Below are 22,251 nucleotides of genomic sequence, written 5' to 3' on the forward strand. Positions count from 1 at the left end.
TTAAAAATAAGGCCATTTCAAGAGATAATAGTTTCTTACTTCATTGGAAATAACTGAAGATGCTGAATGGGTGATATTTTATAGGAAAAAATTTCTTCTGGCTATAAATTGGATTAGATGGCTTCCAAGGACCCTTTCAACTTTAATTTGTGTAATTCTGGTTACAGTTTGACTACTGATAAAAACCAGTTACATGAACAGTCAGAAGTGAGCAATATTTTCATGCTCTCCATTTCTTGTTATTGGTGTTTTTTATTTTGTTTAAGCCTCATGCCAATATTCATTCCATTCTTTACAAGGAGCATGACAATACATTACCATAAACATTGACTTTTGAGAATAGTGTTCTTATCTTATGGTCAGCAATTCAGTTTACCTCTTTGAGGAAATAATTTTACATTTCATGGGCAATATTATGTAATGGAAAGAGTCTGGATTTGGAGTCAGGCAACCTGGATTCAAATACCAGTTCTGGTATTACTGTCTGTGTCATTGTGGCCAACTTGCTCAATTTCTCTTTTTTGGGTTTTTTGGGGGTTTTTTTCCATCTTAAAAGATGGCTAATAATATTTATCTCACAGAGTTGTGAAGAAAGTGTGTTTTGTAAATGAAAAAATACTATATAAATGTGAACTATAATTGATTTTTAAAAATAAATTATTTGAATGATAATGCTGTATATGTCACTGAAATAAAACAATTATCTACCATGGCAATTCCCAAAATCATTTGGATTAGAATCTGTAATTGCTGGTAATCAGCAACACTAGATTTTTTTTTAATACTTTAATAGTTTTTATTTACCAGAGATATGCATGGGTAATTTTACAACATTGACAATTGCCAAACCTTTTATTCTAATTTTTCCCCTCCTCCCCCCATGGCAGGTTGACCAATACATGTTAAATATGTTAGAGTATAAATTAAATACAATATATGTATACATGTCCAAACAGTTGTTTTGCTGTGCAAAAAGAATCGGACTTTGAAATAACACTAGATATTTTAGAACAAAATCAAGGAAATTGTGTTTATTTTTAGTTCAGAAAATTATTGTACACCAAATAATGTTTTATGTATAATTTCATATTTATTAATTTAGAGGAAAAAGGTATTAATTAGCATTATCACTGATCTCTCTAAAATTTGCGTTTTTGAATTGTGAAGAGAAAACACTTTTTTGTATAGACTAAGACAACAGGTGCTCACAAAGCAGATATAATAGCATAGTCTTTGATGCAAGTACAAATCAGACTACTTAGAAATCTGTGACTGACCAGTGAATAATATCTAAACAGTTCTGACTCAGCAATGTACAAAATGGCTCCATTTTAACTGTGTGTGTGTATTTCCATTTCTTTTATAATAGATTAGGTTCAGCACTACATCATATTGTAGCTCCTTTTGAAAATCAAAGTAATATAAAATTGTATTCTCTTAATATTTCTCATAGGTTCAGCATGCATTAAAGAAATCTGAAAAGGCTTTGGATACCTTAAACAAGGCCATCATTATTGATCCCAAGAACCCTCTATGCAAATTCCACAGAGCCTCAGTTTTATTTGCAAATGAAAAATATAAGGTAAGTTAATTGGCTAATTAATTAATTGGTATATGGAAGGGGTCTTCTTTTGGATAGTGTTATTTTCTAGCCTGAACTTTTTGTAATTTGAGTCTTGTTTTCTTTTTTATAGCCTCAAAGTTAAGACTTTGACTTTTTAATTTTTCACTTTTTTGAGTATCTCCAGATAGTTAATAAAACAAACCGGTAAGATAGATGTGAACTGAAAATTTAAGCACTGAAATAAATGCATAAGTAGCAATAGAATATGCCTTTTCTCCCATTTTAGTCTCTTCTACTGGGAGGAGAAGCTAAAGTTTAGAGTAAAAATTTGATAGAAGTTGTATTGAGGAAAGAACGGATGAAGAGGGATAGAAAAGGAGAACAGAAAAAAATTTTGGGAAGAGGCTTATAGAAAATATATAAAATAACACAAATAGTTTTTTCTCAATTCTGTTTATCATAAAAAATTGGAAGTTTAGACAGCTAGCCAAAGGAATTCATATTAGTTTCTTATTGAAAACACTCCATGCATAGGAAGAAAAAGAGCCAGAGACCTCCATTTTCATTGAATTTTTCTTACTAAAAGTTTGTTTCTTTTTTATTCATGTCCCTTTGGTTTTTATCTTGTATCACCATATTAACTATTAACTGAAAAGAAATTTCTACATAAAGACATTTGAGTATTATACCTCAAGAATCCATAATTTTATGTTAGCATACCCGCCACTGATCCGGATAGACTATAATTCCTCTATTCCTTGTGGATAATATCATTAATTGTTCTGATAAAAAAAATAAATAAATAAAAATCGACCAACTCTAGTGATAAGCCTACCTATATTTAAGCTGGTGAGTTTATAGCTAAACATATGATCAAGTTTAATAGCACTTGGAGTTTGTGCTCAGCTAGCATAGCCTTTGAAAATTCTAGTTTATTTTTTTGCTATGACAAGGCATGGATGAAGACTTTAATGGAAGGAACATTTCTTTTTTTTTTTTTTTTTTTAATTTTTATAATTATAACATTTTCTTTGACAGTACATATGCATAGGTAATTTTTTCTTTTTTTTAACAACATTATCCCTTGTACTCCCTTCTGTTCTGAGTTTTTCCCCTCCTTCCCTCCACCCCCTCCCCTAGATGACAGGCATTCCCATACATATTAAATATCTTATAGTATATCCTAGGTACAATATATATGTGCAGAACCGAATTTTGTTGTTGTTGCTGTTGCAAAGGAAGGATTGTATTCAGAAGGTAAAAATAATCTGGGAAGAGAAACAAAACAAAACAAAACAAAAAACAATGCTCACAGTTTACACTCATTTCCCAGTGTTCCTTCTCTGGGTGTAGCTGATTCTGTCCGTCATTGATCAATTGGAATTGGATTAGCTCTTCTCTATGTTGAAGATATCCACTTCCATCAGAATACATCCTCATACAGTATCACTGTTGAAGTGTATAATGATCTTCTGGTTCTGCTCGTTTCACTTAGCATCAGTTGATGTAAGTCTCTCCAAGCCTCTCTGTATTTCTCCTTTTGGTCATTTCTTACAGAGCAATAATATTCCATAACCTTCATATACCATAATTTACCCAACCATTCTCCAATTGATGGACATCCATTCATTTTCCAGTTTCTAGCCACTATGAAAAGGGCTGCCACAAACATTTTGGCACATACAGGTCCCTTTCCCTTTTTTAGTATTTCCTTGGGATATAAGCCCAATAATAGTACGGCTGGGTCAAAGGGTATGCACATTTTGATAACTTTTTGGGCATAATTCCAGATTGCTCTCCAGAATGGTTGGATTCTTTCACAATTCCACCAACAATGCATCAGTGTCCCAGTTTTCCCACAGCCCCTCCAACATTCATCATTATTTATTTGTTCCTGTCATCTTAGCCAATCTGACAAGTGTGTAATGATATCTCAGAGTTGTCTTAATTTGCATTTGTCTGATCAGTAGTGGTTTGGAACACTCTTTCATATGAGTAGAAATAGTTTTAATTTCATCATCTGAAAATTGTCTGTTCATATCCTTTGACCATTTATCAATTGGAGAATGGCTTGATTTCTTATAAATTAAAGTCAATTCTCTGTATATTTTGGAAATGAGGCCTTTATCAAAACCTTTAACTGTAAAAATGTTTTCCCAATTTGTTACTTCCCTTCTAATCTTGTTTGCATTAGTTTTGTTTGTGCAGAAACTTTTTAGGGGGGAACATTTCAAAGCTAAGAATTAAATAAAGGTATATCAATTTCTTATTTCTGTTCTAACATGTTTAGCTATTATGCTTCTCCTTTCCTTCTGTTGCTTTTTTGATACTGCCTTTGGAGAATAATAGATACACTTATTATCTCTTTCTACTTAATTTTTAACCTTCTCAAAAATCTTAAGTATTACTTTTCTACTTCAAACTCTCTTTTGTAGCTTCTTTGAGGTTTTTTTTTTGTTTTGTTTTACTCTTATCTACTATATTTTTTGGTCTCATACCATCTTATTTCTGTTACCATTCAATTTTATGTTTCAGTGAGGATTTGTATTTTTAGGAAAAGTATTCTTTCTTTTGCAATTATTTCAGTAGAAGCATTTGATTTAATTTGTTACATATGAGAAGCATCATCAGAAATATTACACTGGGTATAAATATATTATTCATGGATTAAATCAGCCCTTACAAACTTTTCCAGAAACTTTTGGTCAGGTGTAGTATATAGACAGTGGCAATGGCAGTGGCCTGTAGGTTGACTTTCTCAAGACTTTCACTCACTTATGATTTATCTGTATGTCATGAAGTTGTATTTTGTTGACAATATGCCCCAGTTATCAGTCTTTGACTAGGAAAACAGATTAGCCCCCATGCTTAGAAATTTGTCAAAAGAACCAGGAATGGAAGATCCAGAATTAATACACCTCAACTGGTCTTGCAGTTAAAAATTGTTACTCCTTGTAATATCCTACCCAAAGTGTAGCCACTTCATTTCACTAAAGTTTTAAGCTCTCATGAAGGGCTCTACTTTTAAACTCAGTTTTATTATCCACTAGGAGGAATAACTACATGAGTATTTTCCTTTTGCTTTTTAACATTTTGCAAGATGATTCTTAAAACATTGCCCTTTATAAGCCAAACCCTACTGGTAACAAATACTCTTAAATTGAATATTAAAGATGGGGTTTCTTTTTTTGGGGGGGGGAGGATTTATAAACTCTTATGACTGTGGTCAAGCCAGTCTCATGAACCCGTTTCCTCATCTGTAAAATGGAACTAATATATTGCTGATCTCATAAGTGTATTAAGAGGAAAGCACTTTGCAAAATGCATATAAAATAATAATTATGATGATGCATGATGTTGATAAACAATACCTCCAGACTTCAAGTGCTTAAGTAAAACATCTTTAAAATAAATTGTAAATACATTCTATATTATATATTTTATAGATTATTGAAGTGATGGTATCCTTATTTTATATAAAGATGGATATATTTCAAAGCAAATGACTTATTTCGAGTTGTCCAATTGCAAAACTTGAAATCTATAAGATTTATTCTAACTAGATACCTATATTTCTCAAAAAGTATGCTTTTATTTCAAATTATCATACTAACAAGAACAGACCCTTAGACTATGCCAGAGGAAATTTATGTAAAAAGAGGTGTAGCATAATAAATAGAATTTGATGGTTGGTGTTTGCTATTAGATATTCTTTAGTGCCATATATCATAGATATGTGCTTCTAGAGTTGGAACGAATTTTTAAATCTAATACAGAAGGGAAAAAAATCCTCATTTCTGAAGTGTTTGGATTGAGGCATCTTGTTGGAATTTCCTTTAAAAGATGAAGGTATCAAAGGCCTTATAATAATTTTAGTAATCCTTTATCTAATGAAGTTTCACAACTTTATCAAGAGACTTTTATCTAACACATTATTCATTTAATTCTCTACATCTCCAAAGCCTTATTCCAGTATTCTACTTCTTCTTTGCTTTAGAATAGAAGCAAAACACTCCTTCCTGAAAAATCCTGTAAATCAATGTCTTCTATCTCTTTTGTACAGCTCTCAATTCCCTGTGCTTTCATTTCCTCAAAACCAACTAGTAATTAGAAAGAGGGAAAGGATTAGAGATACATTGATATCTCCTTGTAGCACACTTACACACCATCCCCCCAACCCCCAAAAAAGTATTATTTTGTTCCCAAAACAAAAGTAATTTAAAACAATGAACTGATCATTCACTTCAACCAACAGGTGCCTATTTCATTTGATATAGTGGATAGAGTCAGCCTTGGAGATTGTGTAGCCTCTGACACTTAACCTTTGCACAAGTCTGACCATAAGTTCCAGAGATGGTCCCAGCCTTTTTGGGCAAAAGGAGTTATCTAACCCTGTAGTTTCCTACATCATAAAATCCTAAGCCAGTCCCCTTCCTTGTCCCTAAGAATACTACCAAAAAAGAAATGCACAAAACTCATCAACTCCTAGTTTTAAATGACTTTTTCTGTGATCATAATTTTAAAATCCATAAAAGCCAAGAAATGATTCATTTTACTAAGATTAATATTCTTAAACATTTGGAATATCCATATCATCAGTATATAAATATAGATCCTTTAAGAGAGGGGGGGAGAGTACTTATTTTCTAAGCTTTAAGAAGTGGGGAAAAAAACTAAAATTTTGTCTAGAATGCATTTTTTTAAATTGTTACTTTTTCCTTATTTTCATTCAACAAATATTTGAGTACATAGTTTGTATAAGGTACTTTATTAGACGTCTTTCTCTTGCTTCCCTATTCAGGGACACCTTGATTACCTACCTGACATCTTTACCTTTCTTGATCATTGCCTCTCATTGTTATTTTCTTATCTATAAATATAAACACAATTCCATTTTTAAGCTTTTTTTGTTCAATCTTTTATCCTAAAGTTCTTCAGATATAAGATTTTTTGTTTTTTTTTCCTTGTTTTTCCTTTCCAAGTAGTTTAATATTAATATATGTTTATATATCAGAAAGACTGATACTATATTCAAAATGGTCTCCAAGACACAGTTTTTAAAATGGCATTTTTAAAAGAAAACCTGCAGGGAAATTATTGCTTTTCTTTCTCCTTTAAAAATGAAACAACAGGCTAATTTAAGTATAGCGTAAGAGAGTATTCAAAGCCCTTGGTTTTATCACAAAGGAGAGAATTTCAGCTTATAACAGAACTATTAATAGTTTCAGTAGGATCTTAAACTATAAAATGATGAGCCATAGATTTGTTTTTTTCTTTGGTTAATAATTTTGTTGGCTTTAATGGCCTGTGTATTTTATTGCCATCTAGAACTGCAAAATAGTGAAGTACACCTGGGGAGAGTTTAAGATAGTTTTAGAAATATGTAAAATAGGAATATTCTTGTTCAGAACTTGTGACATTTTCTTTATTGTCCTGAGACTTAATTGTATTTTCTCTCTTTCAGTCTGCTTTACAGGAACTTGAAGAATTGAAACAGATTGTTCCCAAAGAGTCTCTCGTTTACTTCTTAATAGGAAAGGTAAAAACTGGAGCTGTAAACCTAAAATGACTTTCATAAACAAAACTAACTCACAAAGAACAAGTCTAAATTACCATATATTAAATGCTTTGGGGAAATGCAAATTAAGTAGATAGCACCACCCTTAAAGACCCTTAGAAGGTAATTGAACAAATCTCTCTAAGTAAAAAGAAAATACATGACCAAACAAGCACATACCAGATCTAATTTTGAAATCTGAAGGCAGAAAGCAGGTTAATCTAGGGCATGTTATTGAAGAAAGCTGAGCAATTTTAAGAGGGAAAGTATATTTCAACAGAAAAGAGATGAAGAATATTTCATCAGAGTTAGTGTAGTATTTTTAAATGTTACAAATTCATTTTGATTGGTAAGAAGAACATTACTTGGTCCAGTGGTTTGAGATTTATTGAAGTTTTTTGTGTTTTTCTTTACTTTATGCAACATCATTTATTTCATTTGCCAGAAATGTGCCACATTAGGGATTTTGGAAAGAGAAAAGAAATGCAGTACCATAGAAAAGTTTAGCTTTAGAAAATAATAAGGAATGTTCAACCTTGAAAATTTGCCTATATGTTTAATAAGGTTGAGAATATGACATTTTATTGCATTCTTATCAAATAAGACCTTTAATAATAATTTGCTATCCATCATCTCAAACTTATTTCATTTATTTCTCATAACAACTTCCAATCAATAAGCATTATGTGCTAGGCACTTAATACAAAGGTAAAAGTAAAGTAGTTCCTGCCCTCATTCATGTATATCCAAAGAGATACAGGGTGATTTGGGAGAAGGGAGGTGTTGGTAGCTAGAGAATGAGGCAGGACATCATGTACAGGATGGCACTTAAGATGAGCCTCAAGAAAAACTGGAGCTTCTAAAAAGACAAAGGGTAGATGGTACTCCATGTATAGCACCAGGAATCACACTGGAGAGATGATGCTTCGACCCAGAGAAGCTGTCCTAGTCTCCGCGTGAAAGGTTGTAGAGCAAAGAGAGAAGGGAAAGAGCCCATAACCCATCCGGGCAGTTTGTGTGTTTGGGGCATGGTAGGAACCAACAGAGAATGTGCTGTGGTCAGACTGGCCAAGAGATCAATGTCACCTCCACAGTGAAGAGTGGTGAGGGTACCGTATGCTGCAGAGGTACCCCACCCAGTAGGTGTTCAGCTCATAAAACAATTATTATCCACTGGGAGTTATACCCAGACCTCCTAATTCTGAACCCAGTACACTATCATAACTTGTGACAGAGAGACACTGTCAAGGCTTGCAAGACCAGTCTAAATCACAGAGTCACAAGAGAAGGCAGCTGATGAAGCATGGTGGCAAAGTCCCAAAAGAACTATTGAACAAAATTCAGTACCTTTTATCTGCTGGTATAGTCAGCTGGAAGGTTAATGTTTAAGCCTCATCAGAACACAAAGCAGTTTTTCAGGATTACCCAACTGGATACTTTTCATTTCACCTTGCCCTGTATTGGCCAAACATCTCTACTACTTGTTTAATAATTATATGATTACATGGCAACTGCCACATAAGACTATTCCTCTCCTTGGTCTCAGGGCTTTCAGACTTTCTAAGATCATAAAAGTTTTTGTCAGTCTGAGGATAATTGTATTTTTTTTAGTGTGACAGAAGGAGTGATATTTCATTGTGGGGATGATGGTAAAGGATGGGGAATAGTATTACAGAATTTAGAATTCAGTTCTCCTATCATACTTGGGAATTTCAAAGCCTACCTTCTATAAAGTCCTATGCTATCCTTCCTGGATCATAAGGTTGAAAATTTAGAACTAAGAAGAACCTTAAAGATTATGCTTTTTATACTTTTAGGAACTAAGACTCAGAGAGATTGTGATTTGTCCACAGTTACTCAGTAATAGAGCTTGAATTAAAGATGTCCAGGTATCATTAAGCATATCTGTATTACCTGAACTTTGTAATTCCAAATCTGATCTCTGAGGTGGTTCATCCCAACCTGCATATATCAGGCACTCAATAAAATGTTATGGTAATAGAATGGTTTTTATCTCTTGGTACCTTGGAGAGAGTTTCCTTGACACCCATTCAGCTGTCTTTAAAGAGTGAGTTGATCATTTCAGAGAGAGCAAAGATTAAATTCAAATCACCCAGTAGTGTGAAGTAGTATATAACTAGGGTTGCCTTATATGAAAATGCTTCCTATCCAGTATACCATGTAATATATTGTCCACACATAGAGCATTAATATTTATCTCCTTCTTCTCAGCAAGTTTTATATCTCGACCTTCTTGTATTTTGTGAAATCCAGATCCACCCATCCCACTGGAGGCCTGGCCACCTTTTGTTTTTTCTTATATCTCTGAGGGTACCATTGTAGCATCTTTTTACCCACATACACATTTTCATCTTTTTCATTGATTCTCACTGAATCATTCATTAGTAATAGTCTACGTGCAGTCTACTTCCATTGGCCCTTGGGTGACTTATAATTTGATTTTCCTGAGAAATTCACTGTGTACTGAGATTTTTAGGTATGAAATGTTACCAGAATATTGCTGCCAAAAATAATGGGCTTCTACAAAGAGTATAGATAAAGTACATAACCATTGACTGAAAAATGGCAAAACAATTTGTGGTACATGAATTTAAAGGAATATTATTGTGCCATACAAATCCATAAATATGCAGAATGTAAAAATATCCTCATACAGGATTCAGGAGAAGTAAAACCAGGAATATTATTTGCACAATGACTACAAAAATATAAACTGGAAAGAGCAAAATCATAATAACAAAACTGAGGGCTATAAAATTATAATGACCAAGCTTGGTCCCAGAGAAAAAATAAGAATTCTATCTCCCTCCTCCTACAAAGAAGGGGAACTCTCAATATGGAATATTTCATATCCTTAGACTTAATTGATGTATTGACTACTTTTGCTAGTGTTTTCCCACTTTTATTTTTATTTTCTATAATAAGAGGAAAGCAGGTAAGTATGTATTTATAAATTAAAATTATGTAAATTCAGTTTAAAATGTATTTTTAAAATGTGTGTGAGTAAATTGAGGTCATTGAAAGCAGTTTGCAGTCATATTTGACTTCATATATTTAGAATGTTTTTTTTGTTTGTTTTTTTGGGGGGGAAGAGGAAACTGCAAGGCCATTGGGGTTAAGAGATTTGCCCAAGGTCACACTGTAGCTTTAGAATTGGAAGAGATCTTCTTACTAAGAGAAGACAGTACCAAAAGGAAGCTAGAAAGAATGGGAGAAAGTTCCTAGCAGAGAAACCGAGTTGCTAATGATTAATGAAATTACCTTGAAAAATTTGAATCCTCTATTAAGGCATGCCTTAAAAGGAGTTCATTGCTCAGTTCTCCAAACATAGAGGAAAGACAACTGAAGATACTAAATTACATTTCAAGATAATGAGATTCTAGGTATTGAGCTTATTATCCCATGAAAGGCAAAAGGTTCATGGAGTCAAAACCAAGCAGAGTAGCTGATAGTAATTGATCAATTAATGATCTCTCATAGAAGAATGTATGATTTTTACAAGAATAAGAAGTATTATTATTACAAATTTTATTGATTGATATCTTTTTGGATTACTATCATTTCTATTCATAGCCTCAGCTTCCCTCTATCCCACCTCTTTATAACAACTAAAAACAATTAAGTAAAAATCACCCAATGTAGTAACTATAGCTGATAGTGTCTATAGCATTCTTCTCTGGCAATCTCTTGCCTCTGTGATTAGAAGACAGAAGTATTTTATTGTCAATTCTCTGGGACCATTCTGTTCATCAGAATTCAGCTTACTTTTAATGACATTTTCATTTATGTTGTAAAAAGTGTATTAGAGAGTGTATGTGTGATTTTTGCTCTGCTTATTTCACTGTACGATATAATCAACATCGTCTGAGTTCTCTGAATTCCTTATTCATAATTTCTTATTTATATTATTTATTCCTGTTGCATTTATGTATCATAATATATAATCACTTCTTCCTCAATCAGTAGGCACCTAAATAATGGGTTATTGCAGAAAGTACCTGCTACAAGTGTTTTAATATATATTGGACCAAAGTTGGGGATATAAAATTTGAGAAGAAATTGAAGATCACAGGGACACAAATTATATTTTTCTCATTGTTGAAAAATGAACAATTGGTTGTATCTGAGCAGTGTTGGAGAATAGGATATGAATTTTTAGACCACAACTTAAAATATAGGCACAAGAGATTCCTGGCCAGAGATAAATACCACTTAACAAAGATAAATAAGAGTAAATTAGGTACATTAGAGAGTAGCTATAAAAAAAAAGGGGGGGGGGAGAAGAGAAAAAGCTAAAATACTCAGATTACAGAAACCATACTTTCATGACACATAAGTATCCCCTGTTTAAGCAATAATCAAGAACTAGAATTCCTCATTTAAGGATTTTGGCCTCACAGTATCGCTGAGATGTGGTAGGATAAACCCCTTTAGTAAATCATAGCTCCATATAGGTATAATTTATTCAAAATAAATGGGATATATAATAAAGAGGATGTGCAAACTATTAAGATATGTGCATCTTAGGAAATCTGAGACCTAGAGGAAGAATGATGGAGAATAAAGATCAATAAAAGGAGTTGTTAAAGCCATTTTGTCACTGAGGAAAGAATGAAGAAATAAGTAAAGATTTGGAGAAACATCACAAACCCAGTATAGAGATATGGCATAATAGTAATGAGGAACCAGTTATGCAGTTATCTCCTAAAAACATTGATATTAGTCTGTCTTGCAAAAGGCAGAGAATGTCTCAAGGAGAAATTCTATGCTGGCTCTTATCCTCGCTAACAAGTACTGGATTCAAAATAATAGGAAGTCTTGGGGCAAGAAATGACTATTTTATTTGAATTTGTGATAGAGAGTAGTAGTCTGGCATGATCTTGACATGCACCTTAGGTTACAGAAAAGCCTATCTCAAAAGGATATAGAAGATGGGTTGGTTGGATCCCATTTTTCTTTTTCCTTCAAGTCAAAGGATACCTTTTTTTTTATCAGCTTCAATTCATTATCGGTTTAAGCATTCCTAATAGTATTCTTGAATAACTGTCACATTTTGTATTCATTCTTGACCTGCTCTTGTTTCCATCCTCTACATAAGTCTTAAAACCCCAAACAGGTGATTTCCCTGTGTTTTTACATTGGTCTAGGCAGTTTTACTCTTTACTTCTCAAGGTAATTATTTTCTTTTATTTTTCCCTTTATTTTTAATGCACATTGTTTTATGTTGAGAGAGAAAAATCAGAGCAAAAGAGAAAAACCATGGGAGAGATAAAACAAAAAAAGAAGTGAACATAGCAAGTGTTGATTTACATTGTCTCTTTAGTTTTTTCTCTGATTGCAGATGGCATTTCTGTCCAAAGTCTATTAGGAATTCTTTGGATAATTGAATTACTGAGAAGAACCAAGTTCTTTCATAGTTGATCATCACACATTCTTGCTGTTATTGTGTACAATGTATTCCTAGTTCTGCTTGTTGCACTTAGCATCAGTTTGTAAATCTTTTCAGGTCTTTGTATAAATCACCTTGTTCATCATTTTTTATAGAACAATTATATTCCATTGTCTTCATGTACCAAATCTTGTTCAGCCGTTCCCAATTGATGGGAATCCATTCCTTTTCCAATTTTTTCTATAACAAAAAGAGCTGCCACAAACATTTTTGCACATGTGAGTTCTTTTCCCTCTTTATAATCTCTTTAGGATATAGGGGGAGAGACAGTGCTGGATAAAAGGGTATGTTTGATAACCCTTTGGCCAAAGATCCAAATTGCTCTTCAGAATGGTTGGATCATTTCACAACTTTGGTGGATATTATTTTCAAAATAATCATTATTCTTCTTGTCTCTTCTGATTTTCTCTGTATAATATTAGTCTATGAAACTCTGCCTATGCTTTTTCTGGAGCTTTTGAAATCTGCTTTCCTGTAATACAGACTGAGTCAGGAGTTGTATGACTTTCTTTTCCTTCTCCATTACAAATGTTACACAGCTTCCTCCCTGATTCCTGGGTTCCTCTTACATGAGAGTTTGGCATGCTGCTTTGTCCTCTATTACTTATCCTATTGGTTTTGAATAGCATTTACATTTCCAGAGGTAAAAAATGTTCCACAAAAGACTATATTATTACCATCACACAGATGTTGACCAAAAGTGTAGAGGAATACAAGATGTTAATGGCCTTGTTGCTTTTTTTTTTTTTTTTTTTTTTTTTTTTTTTTTTTTTTTTTTTTTTATGTTTTTTGTTTGTTTTATAGTATCATAATTTCCTCTTCTTCCTCATCAAGATCATCCCACATAACAAAGTGGAAAAATTCCAGCAAAAAAATTCATAGATCAAAAAAAAAAAATCTGAAATAATGTACAATTACCTATTTGTATAATTTCTACTTCTTCAAAGAAGTATGGTTAGGATTACCTCATTCATGCTTCTGTTTGATATTTAGTAATATTCAGTTTTGATTTTTGTGTGTGTTCTTTTCTATTTTCATGTTCTTGTTATTGTATATATTGCTTTTCCTGGCTCTGATTATTACTTTATTTTGCAACTGTTTATATAGATCTTTCAATGCTTGTCTAAATTTATGGTATTCATCATTTCTTATAGATACCAGTGAAAAACAGTTTTTTTGGTGCACTAGAGTAAAACTCAAGTATCAAAATTATATAAGATTGCTTGACAGATATAACAATAAAAAGAACTTTGTCCAGTAATCTAAACATTTATCTCAAGGGGAATATGTACTATATAAGGAGCCTGTATACTCTCCTAAGGTATTTATTCACCATTCTCAAGGAGAAAATCCACCTCAGAGCCCAAAGAAGAGAGGAATCTTCTCTCTGTAGATAGTGGCCACCAGATGTTTTGGTTTGTATAATCTTGATTATAACAGGCTCCACAATTTTATAGAATCTCTTCAGTTAGATCTATAAGTACTCAAATTCTTCCCTCAGGCAATGTTTTCTCTCCACATTGAATAAATCTCTTGGGAAATTTATGGGAGGAAATGGATCGGAGTTGATAAGGACCATCTAGGATGACTTGGTTTTCATCACTGTAGGACCTGTTAGTCAACAATCAGTAGGCATTTAGCAAACTTTTAGTCAACAATCAGTAGGCATTTAGCAAACTTTTATTGTGTGACAGAGTGGCAGGGCTAGAGTCAGGAAGACCCATCTTCTTGAATTCAAATCTGACATTCATTAGCTGTGTGACTGTGACCTTGTTTTCCACCATTTCCTCATCTGCGGGATGAGTTGGAAAAGGAAATGGCAAACCACTAAAATAGCTTTGCTCAGAAAACCTTAGTGGGGTCCCAAAGAGTTGGACACAACTGAATAACCACGTGCCAGGCAACATGCTAAATGCAGGACTCACAAACAGCCCCTGTCATCAAGGAGCTTATATTCTAAAAGGAGAAGCAACCTGTCAGGGTCTGCATATGCATACATAGACACAGTGAATAGAAAATAGTTTTGACAGGGAGAGCATGACAGCTGGGAGTACTGGGAAAGATTTGATGTAGAAGGAAAGAGAGCATTATAGTGTTAGCCTACTAGTACTAAGGAACAGAGGGAGGAGGTATATCACCTGTGAGAAACAGCAAGTAGACCAAAATGGCTTGTCCATAAAGAAAGGATTACTGTGTGTGAAGAGCTATTAAATTCTGTGACGAGGAGTTTATATTTGACTTTAGAGGTAATAGGAAATCATTGGGATCTTTTCAGTAAGGAGTAATATGATAAACATGTGTTGCCTTAGGAAAATCACTTTACCAGTTATGTGAAGGGTAGATAGAAGAAAGAGAGAGATTTGCACTTGGGAGATCAGTTAGTTCTCAAAGTATTATAATCAAGAAGTGATTAGTATGTATAAGAGATGAAAAGTTGAAAACAAGATGTTAGATTTGGAGTGTTGTCTCATTTTTATATATCTTACTGTTAGAAACTATGTGTGTGTATATATATAGGAATAACTCTTTTATCCATACTTTTGCTAATTTTTGTAAAGACATCTGAAGCTATAGATGGATCCCTTTTTGGACTTTGTCTTCTATAGAATTCTGGAATTCTCATTAACTGCTTTTCTGTTTTAACTGCTAGCCATTATGGTCATTTAGAAGAATTCATATATTCCATATATTTACGTCTTCTAGATCAAGCTAAACTGCTACTTCTTCGTGAAATCTTCCCCGGTTTCTGTGCCATCACCTTAGCTGAAAATTATTTCACTTCAGATTTATTTAGCTCATACTTTATGTGTGTACATAATGTATCCATTTGTCCTTCTGCCCCATTAGATCATAAGCTTCTAAAAGGGTAAGAACCCTGTTTTATTTTTGTTTTTTTAAATCGATATTACAAAGCAAGCATTATGTGCTAGGTTCTAAAGATAAGGATTCAAAAAGTATATATTGGATTATATATACAAGAAAGTCCTCTTATTGATTTTTTGTTTGTTTATAATTTTACATTGCATCAAAGGATATAAACAGCTGTAGTTAAAACAGGACACATTAAAATATTTCCCCTATCCTTTTTAAAGCAAAGAAGAATTTTTGCAGTAGGTTAACATTCTTCAACCAGCCACATAAGAAGCAAGTTCATAGTTGAGATAACACTCATGAAAAACCTTCTGCTTCCTTTATTTAATTTTTTTTTGTATGTATGGAATCTTGGAAATATTTGGAATTTAAGCTGGAGAATACTGGAAGATAGTTGGTACAATTACTAAGATCAAAAGTGCTCAAAGCTAGATCTAATACACTGAAAATTCTTGGTTAAAGTAGCAACTAAAATTCACAAGATCAAGATTCTATTATGGGAACAAAGATTGTTGACCAAATATATGGAAAGCCAAGGTTACTTGAGATTAACTTGACCTCTGTTTTTGAATGATGGTTTTTGCTTCAACAAAAGAGCATGTTCTGTATTGTAGATCTAAGATTATGGGAAATGAAGATCTTAGAATCTGAAAATAGCCCCAAATGAAAGATCTCCATTGAATCTGGAGAATAGCATTTGAAAATAATTAAAAACCAGTCAAAAGAAAAAATGCATGAATTTATATATAATGTAAAAGAATATTCAGTTTGAAGTACAACTTAGAACATTTTAACAGGAACTCACTTTAAATTTTAATTTTAAAAGTTCTATCCTTTACAATTAAAGTCAACAACATAATGAAAAATGTAGTTTCAATATTTGTTTTTAGGTTTACAAGAAGCTAGGTCAAACTCATCTGGCCCTGATGAATTTCTCCTGGGCAATGGATTTAGACCCTAAAGGAGCTAACAACCAGATTAAAGAAGCAATTGACAAGCGTTACCTTCCAGATGATGAGGAACCCATAACTCAAGAAGAACAGATCAGTGAGTGTTATCCATATGAATCAGGTTTGTATTTCTAACTCTAAACCAAAAAAGTGTGGTGTCACATGAGAATCAGCACTAGGGTAACTTAAAAGTGAACAGACTATTATAACAATAAAAACATGGATATTAAACATGGACATATGTGTGGGTGTTTATACACACAGAAATATATGTAAATACACATTAGAATTATAGGAAACATGTCTATATTGGGTATCATCCATAGAACTAACTTGACTTTTGTATAAATCATATTAAGTTAAGGAAAACCTTAAACACTATTCTTATTCTAGAATATGCTAGTAATTTGATTTGATATGAATTTGAACTCAGATTTTCCTAACTCTAGGCCTAGCATTCAGTCCACTTAGATATTTAGTTATCCCTTTAGAATAATTTCATTTTAATATGACCTTAAATTGATTGCTTCTTTCAAAGATCAACATGAAATCACCTATTAAGTACTACTTTTTTTTTTTTTTTTTTTTTTTTTTTTGGTACTACCAAATAGTGGTGGGTCTTATATGCTACTCTGAAATACCACTACATAGGGTGAGGGACATTAATAAACAGCTTATAACAGGCAAATATATAAAGTAAAAATTTTAAAAATAATTCTATCTCCCTCGTTAGATTGGGCAAACACTGACTTTTTAACTTTTAGGGTATTCATTAATAATAGTAGACACAAAATAGGTTTATAAAATTGTTCTTTAATTTAAAATTGGAATTTTAAAATAGGTAAAACCTAAGAAATCAATATTATAGACATTATTCCAGCCCTGAAGTCAAGAAGACCGTAGTTTAAATCTGGTCTCAGACATTTAACACTTCTTAGCTGTGTGACCCTGGGCAAGTCACTTAATCAAAAAAAAAAAAAAAAAAAAAAAGACCCACACAGCATGGAATAGGAAAAGTACTAGATTTGGCCATCAGAAAATCTTTGCTTGCTAGTGATGTGACTGACATTGAGCAAATCACTTAATCTCTTTCTGAATATTTCCCCATCATAAAAATATGTATAATACTGTTACTGTGTTGTTTAAAAAGTCTGAGAGATGCATAATTTCTGGGTAATTAATCATTTTTATTAATAATGCTCATATAATACAATGAAATGGAATGAAGGGCTGACCATGCGGCTTTGGTTATATCATTTACTTCTAAATTGCCCAGTCTTGGTCTATCTAATCAAAAAATGTATTCCCACCCAACCCTGTGTAGAACACGATGGACTTTCCCACCTGTGTGGGGTCTGAATGACTTTGAGGAGAAAGTTAATTTAACCTCATGATTAGCTATGTCCCTTAGAGACTGAATAACTTGGCAGACTTCAGAAAAATTCCTGGTCCTAATTCTATAATTGATTATTAATATGAGAAATAATTCTCTCACTGCTTGTCTCATGGAGTTTGTTATGAGGCACAAATGAGATAAAATATATAAAATGTCTTAACATTTTACTATAGTTGTATGAAAATGCCATTGTATAAAAAATTTAGTCGATGATAAAAAAAAAAAAAGCTTTTTTTTTTTTTTTTTTAAACAATATTTTCTTATAAATGCAGTATATCTAATTCTTAATAGTTTCCCTTCTATGGTAAAATTCTGTTTTCAACAGGTAACCCTAAAAACCTCAGATACCTCTTTCAGATTAAGCAAGGATTTATATCCCCTTGCTATTTGTTTGAATAGACATTCAAGTAAAGAGTTTGGGGTTTCATATACTGAGAGGAAAGTGTTTCCAAACATATTTCTTTACTTCCATGAATCCAGTAACCTTTCTTATCCTCACAGTAAACCCTAAAGTCAGCTTTCTTTGGCATGCTGTCCTTGAATTAACTTAGTGATCCTCTCTAATTCTGTGCAAAAGAATTGTACTTTTTGTGAGGAAGACAAAGGGCAAAAGGCATTTAAATATTTGTATTTGAGGTTTTGTTTTTATTTTGTGTCTAACTAACACTGCTCACCTGACTTGCTTTCTTAATAACAGTGGACATATTTGCTAGCTTAGTACTGACCACATGATTTTTTATGTTGGGTTTTTTTTGTTTTTTTTATGTTGTTGTTATTCTTAAAAGTGGGAACAGATGAATCCCAAGAGAGCAGCATGACAGACGCAGATGACACACAACTTCATGCAGCAGAAAGTGATGAATTTTAACTTCTGGAAGCCAGACATTTGCACCTGGATGTGTGACTAGTGCTGTTATTTTTTCTTGTCCCTCCATGTCCTGAGTCTTCACATCTTGAGCCAGCATTGTCATTGTCCATCACTTACACCAGGAGTGTGCCATTTTCATCGGACCCAGACTGTACACAGAATGAATGAATGGCAGTGCAATATTCATCTGCTACCAAGATTGGCTCTTTCACCTATATGAACACGACAGTTTGTGGGGGAAAGACTTTTTTTGTTTCTTTCGTCTTTTTTTTTGTTTTTTGTTTTTTGTTTTTTGTTTTTTTTCCTAATTTTTTTTAAAGCCTCCCTTTGTTGGAAAGCTATCATGGAAGGAAGAGTTGTGTTTTGCCCTAAGGGAACTGTTAGCCAAGGGAAATAGTGATGAACCAGAATTTTTTGGTCTTTCTCCAGAAACTTGTCTTAATTTAGTTGTGTTCTTGGTAAGTGGAGTGACTGACCTTCATTTCCAGGTTCTTCAAGGATGGTGTTGGCAAGTGCTAGATGGAACAATAAAAGACATTGCCTATTACAGAATAACTTGAATGCCAAGGAATGTAAATTACCTTAAAGTTACAGTGTCTCCTATAAACAAATATAATGGACATAATCTGGACACCTTGTGTGTAAGAATAAAATGTCCCTCCATACAGTGTAAAGTTGCTCTTGGTAAGAGAAGAGTGTCCCAAAACAGCAGCTTTTACAAAATGTTTTTATACCTAACCAAGAGTTTTCAATTTATTCGCTTAACTTCAGAATGTCAATCACTATTGTTTTGGTATTACAGACTAAAAAGTTGGTTGTCACCTCTTCTCTTAAACCCTGTGGGATCACCTTTAACATTCAGAGATAGGGTAGTTGCCTATTAAAAGATCAAATAAATCCCCTAACAGAAAATAAAATTCACAATAATAAACAGTATACAAACACTAAATCAATCTAGAATATAAAGGATCATGACAGTGGAAGCCTTAACATAATTAGAATCTTTACCATAAACTTGAATCTATATTGTTCAAAACAGTATCCTTTCAACTTTTATAAGTGTTGTTTAAAGCAGGATACAAGAATGTGCAATTAATTTAGGGTTGTGGTCGTATCCATTTTTAAGGTTCTCTGCTTCTAATTCTTTTTCAATGGCATAGGTCACCAAAATGTTGATTTGGAATAGGTTAGGTTTAGGCCACTAGAAAATTTTAGTTGAAACATAAACCAGATTGTATGAAGGTGGCAAAAGTTCTCTCCTGTGTCAAAGTAATGTACGGCAATTTAGGGGATCTTGGGGAATAGACATAAGTTTATGATGATATTACAGGATTTTAAAGAGCCAATTATGCACAATAAATTGGGAATGATTGAAATTTCACAACAACCTATTTAAGTAATCCTTAAACATGTGTTCCTCCTTTATTTTAATGTATGTAATTTTTAGGAGACCTTTAGTTATTAACATTTTTTTACTTAGTGCCATTGTCATAACATATATCAAATGACAGTTTCTTAACTACAGGAGTAGATACAGTTTTGGATCATTTTGATGAAGGAAAAACTTATCAACCATTGACTTGTGCTTGCTAACCAAGCTGTGAAAATTAGGTGGATTATAGGAGATAAGAAAAATTTTTAATCTATGGATTTATTAATGTTAGAATATGAGTGGACTTTTCATTCACTATTTGTCTGCTCTTTTAAACATGCACTAAATCCTGTTGCCAATTAATGCAAGTCAGAGTACTAGATGAAGGTATTTGGTGCCAGAGAGGTATTTCATCAAATTTTTCTACTTGATCCACATAGAAGCATAAGCTCCTTGAGAAAATTGATGAGGAAACCCAGATTGAATGAAAGGAGCACCACTGAAATTTCCCAAGGGCTGCTGCTTGGATTTCTAGCAGAGTATTGTATTTTGTTATCCACTTGTAGTTTTGTAGCATTTAAATTTAGTTTAGATTTCTTCTCCTCAACCCCAGCACCCCCTACCCCCAAATTGCCCAGCCTTAAACCAACTGTCTCATCTAGCATTTCATAGAAAGTTTTCAACAGGGGTATTGCTACATAACCCCATTCTGTACTGTTTGGAGAAAGTTAAGTTAGTAACATTATTTTCTAAACTACAGTTGGTTACCTTTCTGTATTGGAAGTTTACATCCACTACACCAAAGGTAGAAATCTTTCTGGTGCTAGTCCATTGAAGATGAGTGGAAAATGGTAATTGTCAAGGGCAGTTCCACATGATTGTGGAAGGAAATCTATCAATCTTGTTGGGATCAATCTTAAATTTATTTCTTCCTTAGGCCAGTTTTCAAAGCCATTTCATTCTATGGAGCTTTTTCCCGTCCAGCAACAGTTTCTAATTCTTTCCCCTACCTTCTTCCCTTCTTCCTTCAAATATTAGGTAGAAAAGGGAGTTATGGAAGAAAAAAAAACCCAAAGAAGAAACTCATTTTTATTGAACAAAAAGTTGTTTCAAACAGCTATAGTTCATTTTTAAAACTAAATTACTAAGTATACCTTGGCAGTTTACTTTTTTTCTGTTTATATGTATTTTTAATTTTGTTCAGAAGTTACAGTTGTTGCATTGGAATTCAGTTTTGAAAAATTGCCTTGGAAAGGGTTCTTAACTCTGGAATTTTAGAAGGATAGGAATTCTTCTAAAGTGGATGGTGGTACTCAATAATGAAAGATGGTCCCTGCTTTCTCCATATTTCATTACTTAAGAAATTTTATTTTTTCCAAGAGCTAAAAGTAACCTTTGAACCATGCTGCTGTTATACCTTAAACAAAAAACTCAGTGATAACCAGTATTTAGTCTATTAAAAAACACTTTGAAGAAAATAGTTTGGAGGTCTATGATCCAGAGCATAGTATGGGTATTCACTGAGGAATAAGGTGACTCATTTTCTTAATACAAAACATGACAACACGGTGGGGGGGAGGGGAAAAGGGAGGGAGGGATGCAAGTGTGGGTGTGATGTGTACTATTTGCATTGAAACAATGTAATTTTGTGTCTTTCCTTTTTGCTTTTCTTGACTTATTTCAGAAATTGTACAGTCTTTGGGGGGGAAAGTCTTTTCTGTTAATATATTTGCAATTCATTAAAGGATGTGAAAAATCCAAATAAATTACTTTTAAAAACAGTTTATAATCAAGTTGTTAACAGCTGAAAAAGCACCATGCTATTTGTATTTTAGGACAAGGCACATTGAAAAATAAGGGTGAAATTGAACTTTCATTTCCTACAAAATGCTGGACCTAATTAATAGATTTGAACATAAAATAAGCAATACTAATTTGTATTCCCAGTAAATGTTCCCACTTCCCACCTTTAATTGAACTTATTTCTAAAGGAGTATTAGTTCTTAGGATCACCAATCCACTAAAGTAGGGCTAAAATATAACCTTGGTAAAAAGGATACATTTTTTAACTAGAAACTTCATAGAAACAAATAAAATAGAATACACTCTACAATTAAAAGTAGTTTATGAAAATATAAAATACTAACTAAAATGTTCTGAAAAGTACTAGAGACATGCCCAGGAAAGCAATGGAAAAAAGACT

The 22,251-nt window shown here is 32.9% G+C and overlaps 1 protein-coding gene across 7 annotated transcripts in view; it reads left to right on the forward strand.

Annotated features, from left to right (window-relative positions):
- CDC27 (cell division cycle 27) overlaps positions 1–21,827 on the forward strand; it is a 118,074-nt gene extending 96,247 nt beyond the window's left edge. For 5 of the 7 annotated variants that reach the window (XM_074260960.1, XM_074260961.1, XM_074260965.1 and 2 more), the window contains 4 exons: positions 1,454–1,582; positions 7,029–7,103; positions 16,353–16,533; positions 18,594–21,827. In XM_074260960.1, the coding sequence (XP_074117061.1) occupies positions 1,454–1,582; positions 7,029–7,103; positions 16,353–16,533; positions 18,594–18,676 (468 nt within the window). In that variant the 3' untranslated portion in view covers positions 18,677–21,827. The remainder of the gene's footprint in view (positions 1–1,453; positions 1,583–7,028; positions 7,104–16,352; positions 16,534–18,593) is intronic. The other 2 variants (XM_074260962.1, XM_074260964.1) reach the window with 1 other exon arrangement.
- The last annotated feature ends 424 nt before the right edge of the window (positions 21,828–22,251 follow it).

This window comes from Sminthopsis crassicaudata, chromosome 4 (genome assembly GCF_048593235.1).
Source record: "Sminthopsis crassicaudata isolate SCR6 chromosome 4, ASM4859323v1, whole genome shotgun sequence".
In the NCBI taxonomy this organism is placed as follows: Eukaryota; Metazoa; Chordata; class Mammalia; order Dasyuromorphia; family Dasyuridae; genus Sminthopsis; species Sminthopsis crassicaudata.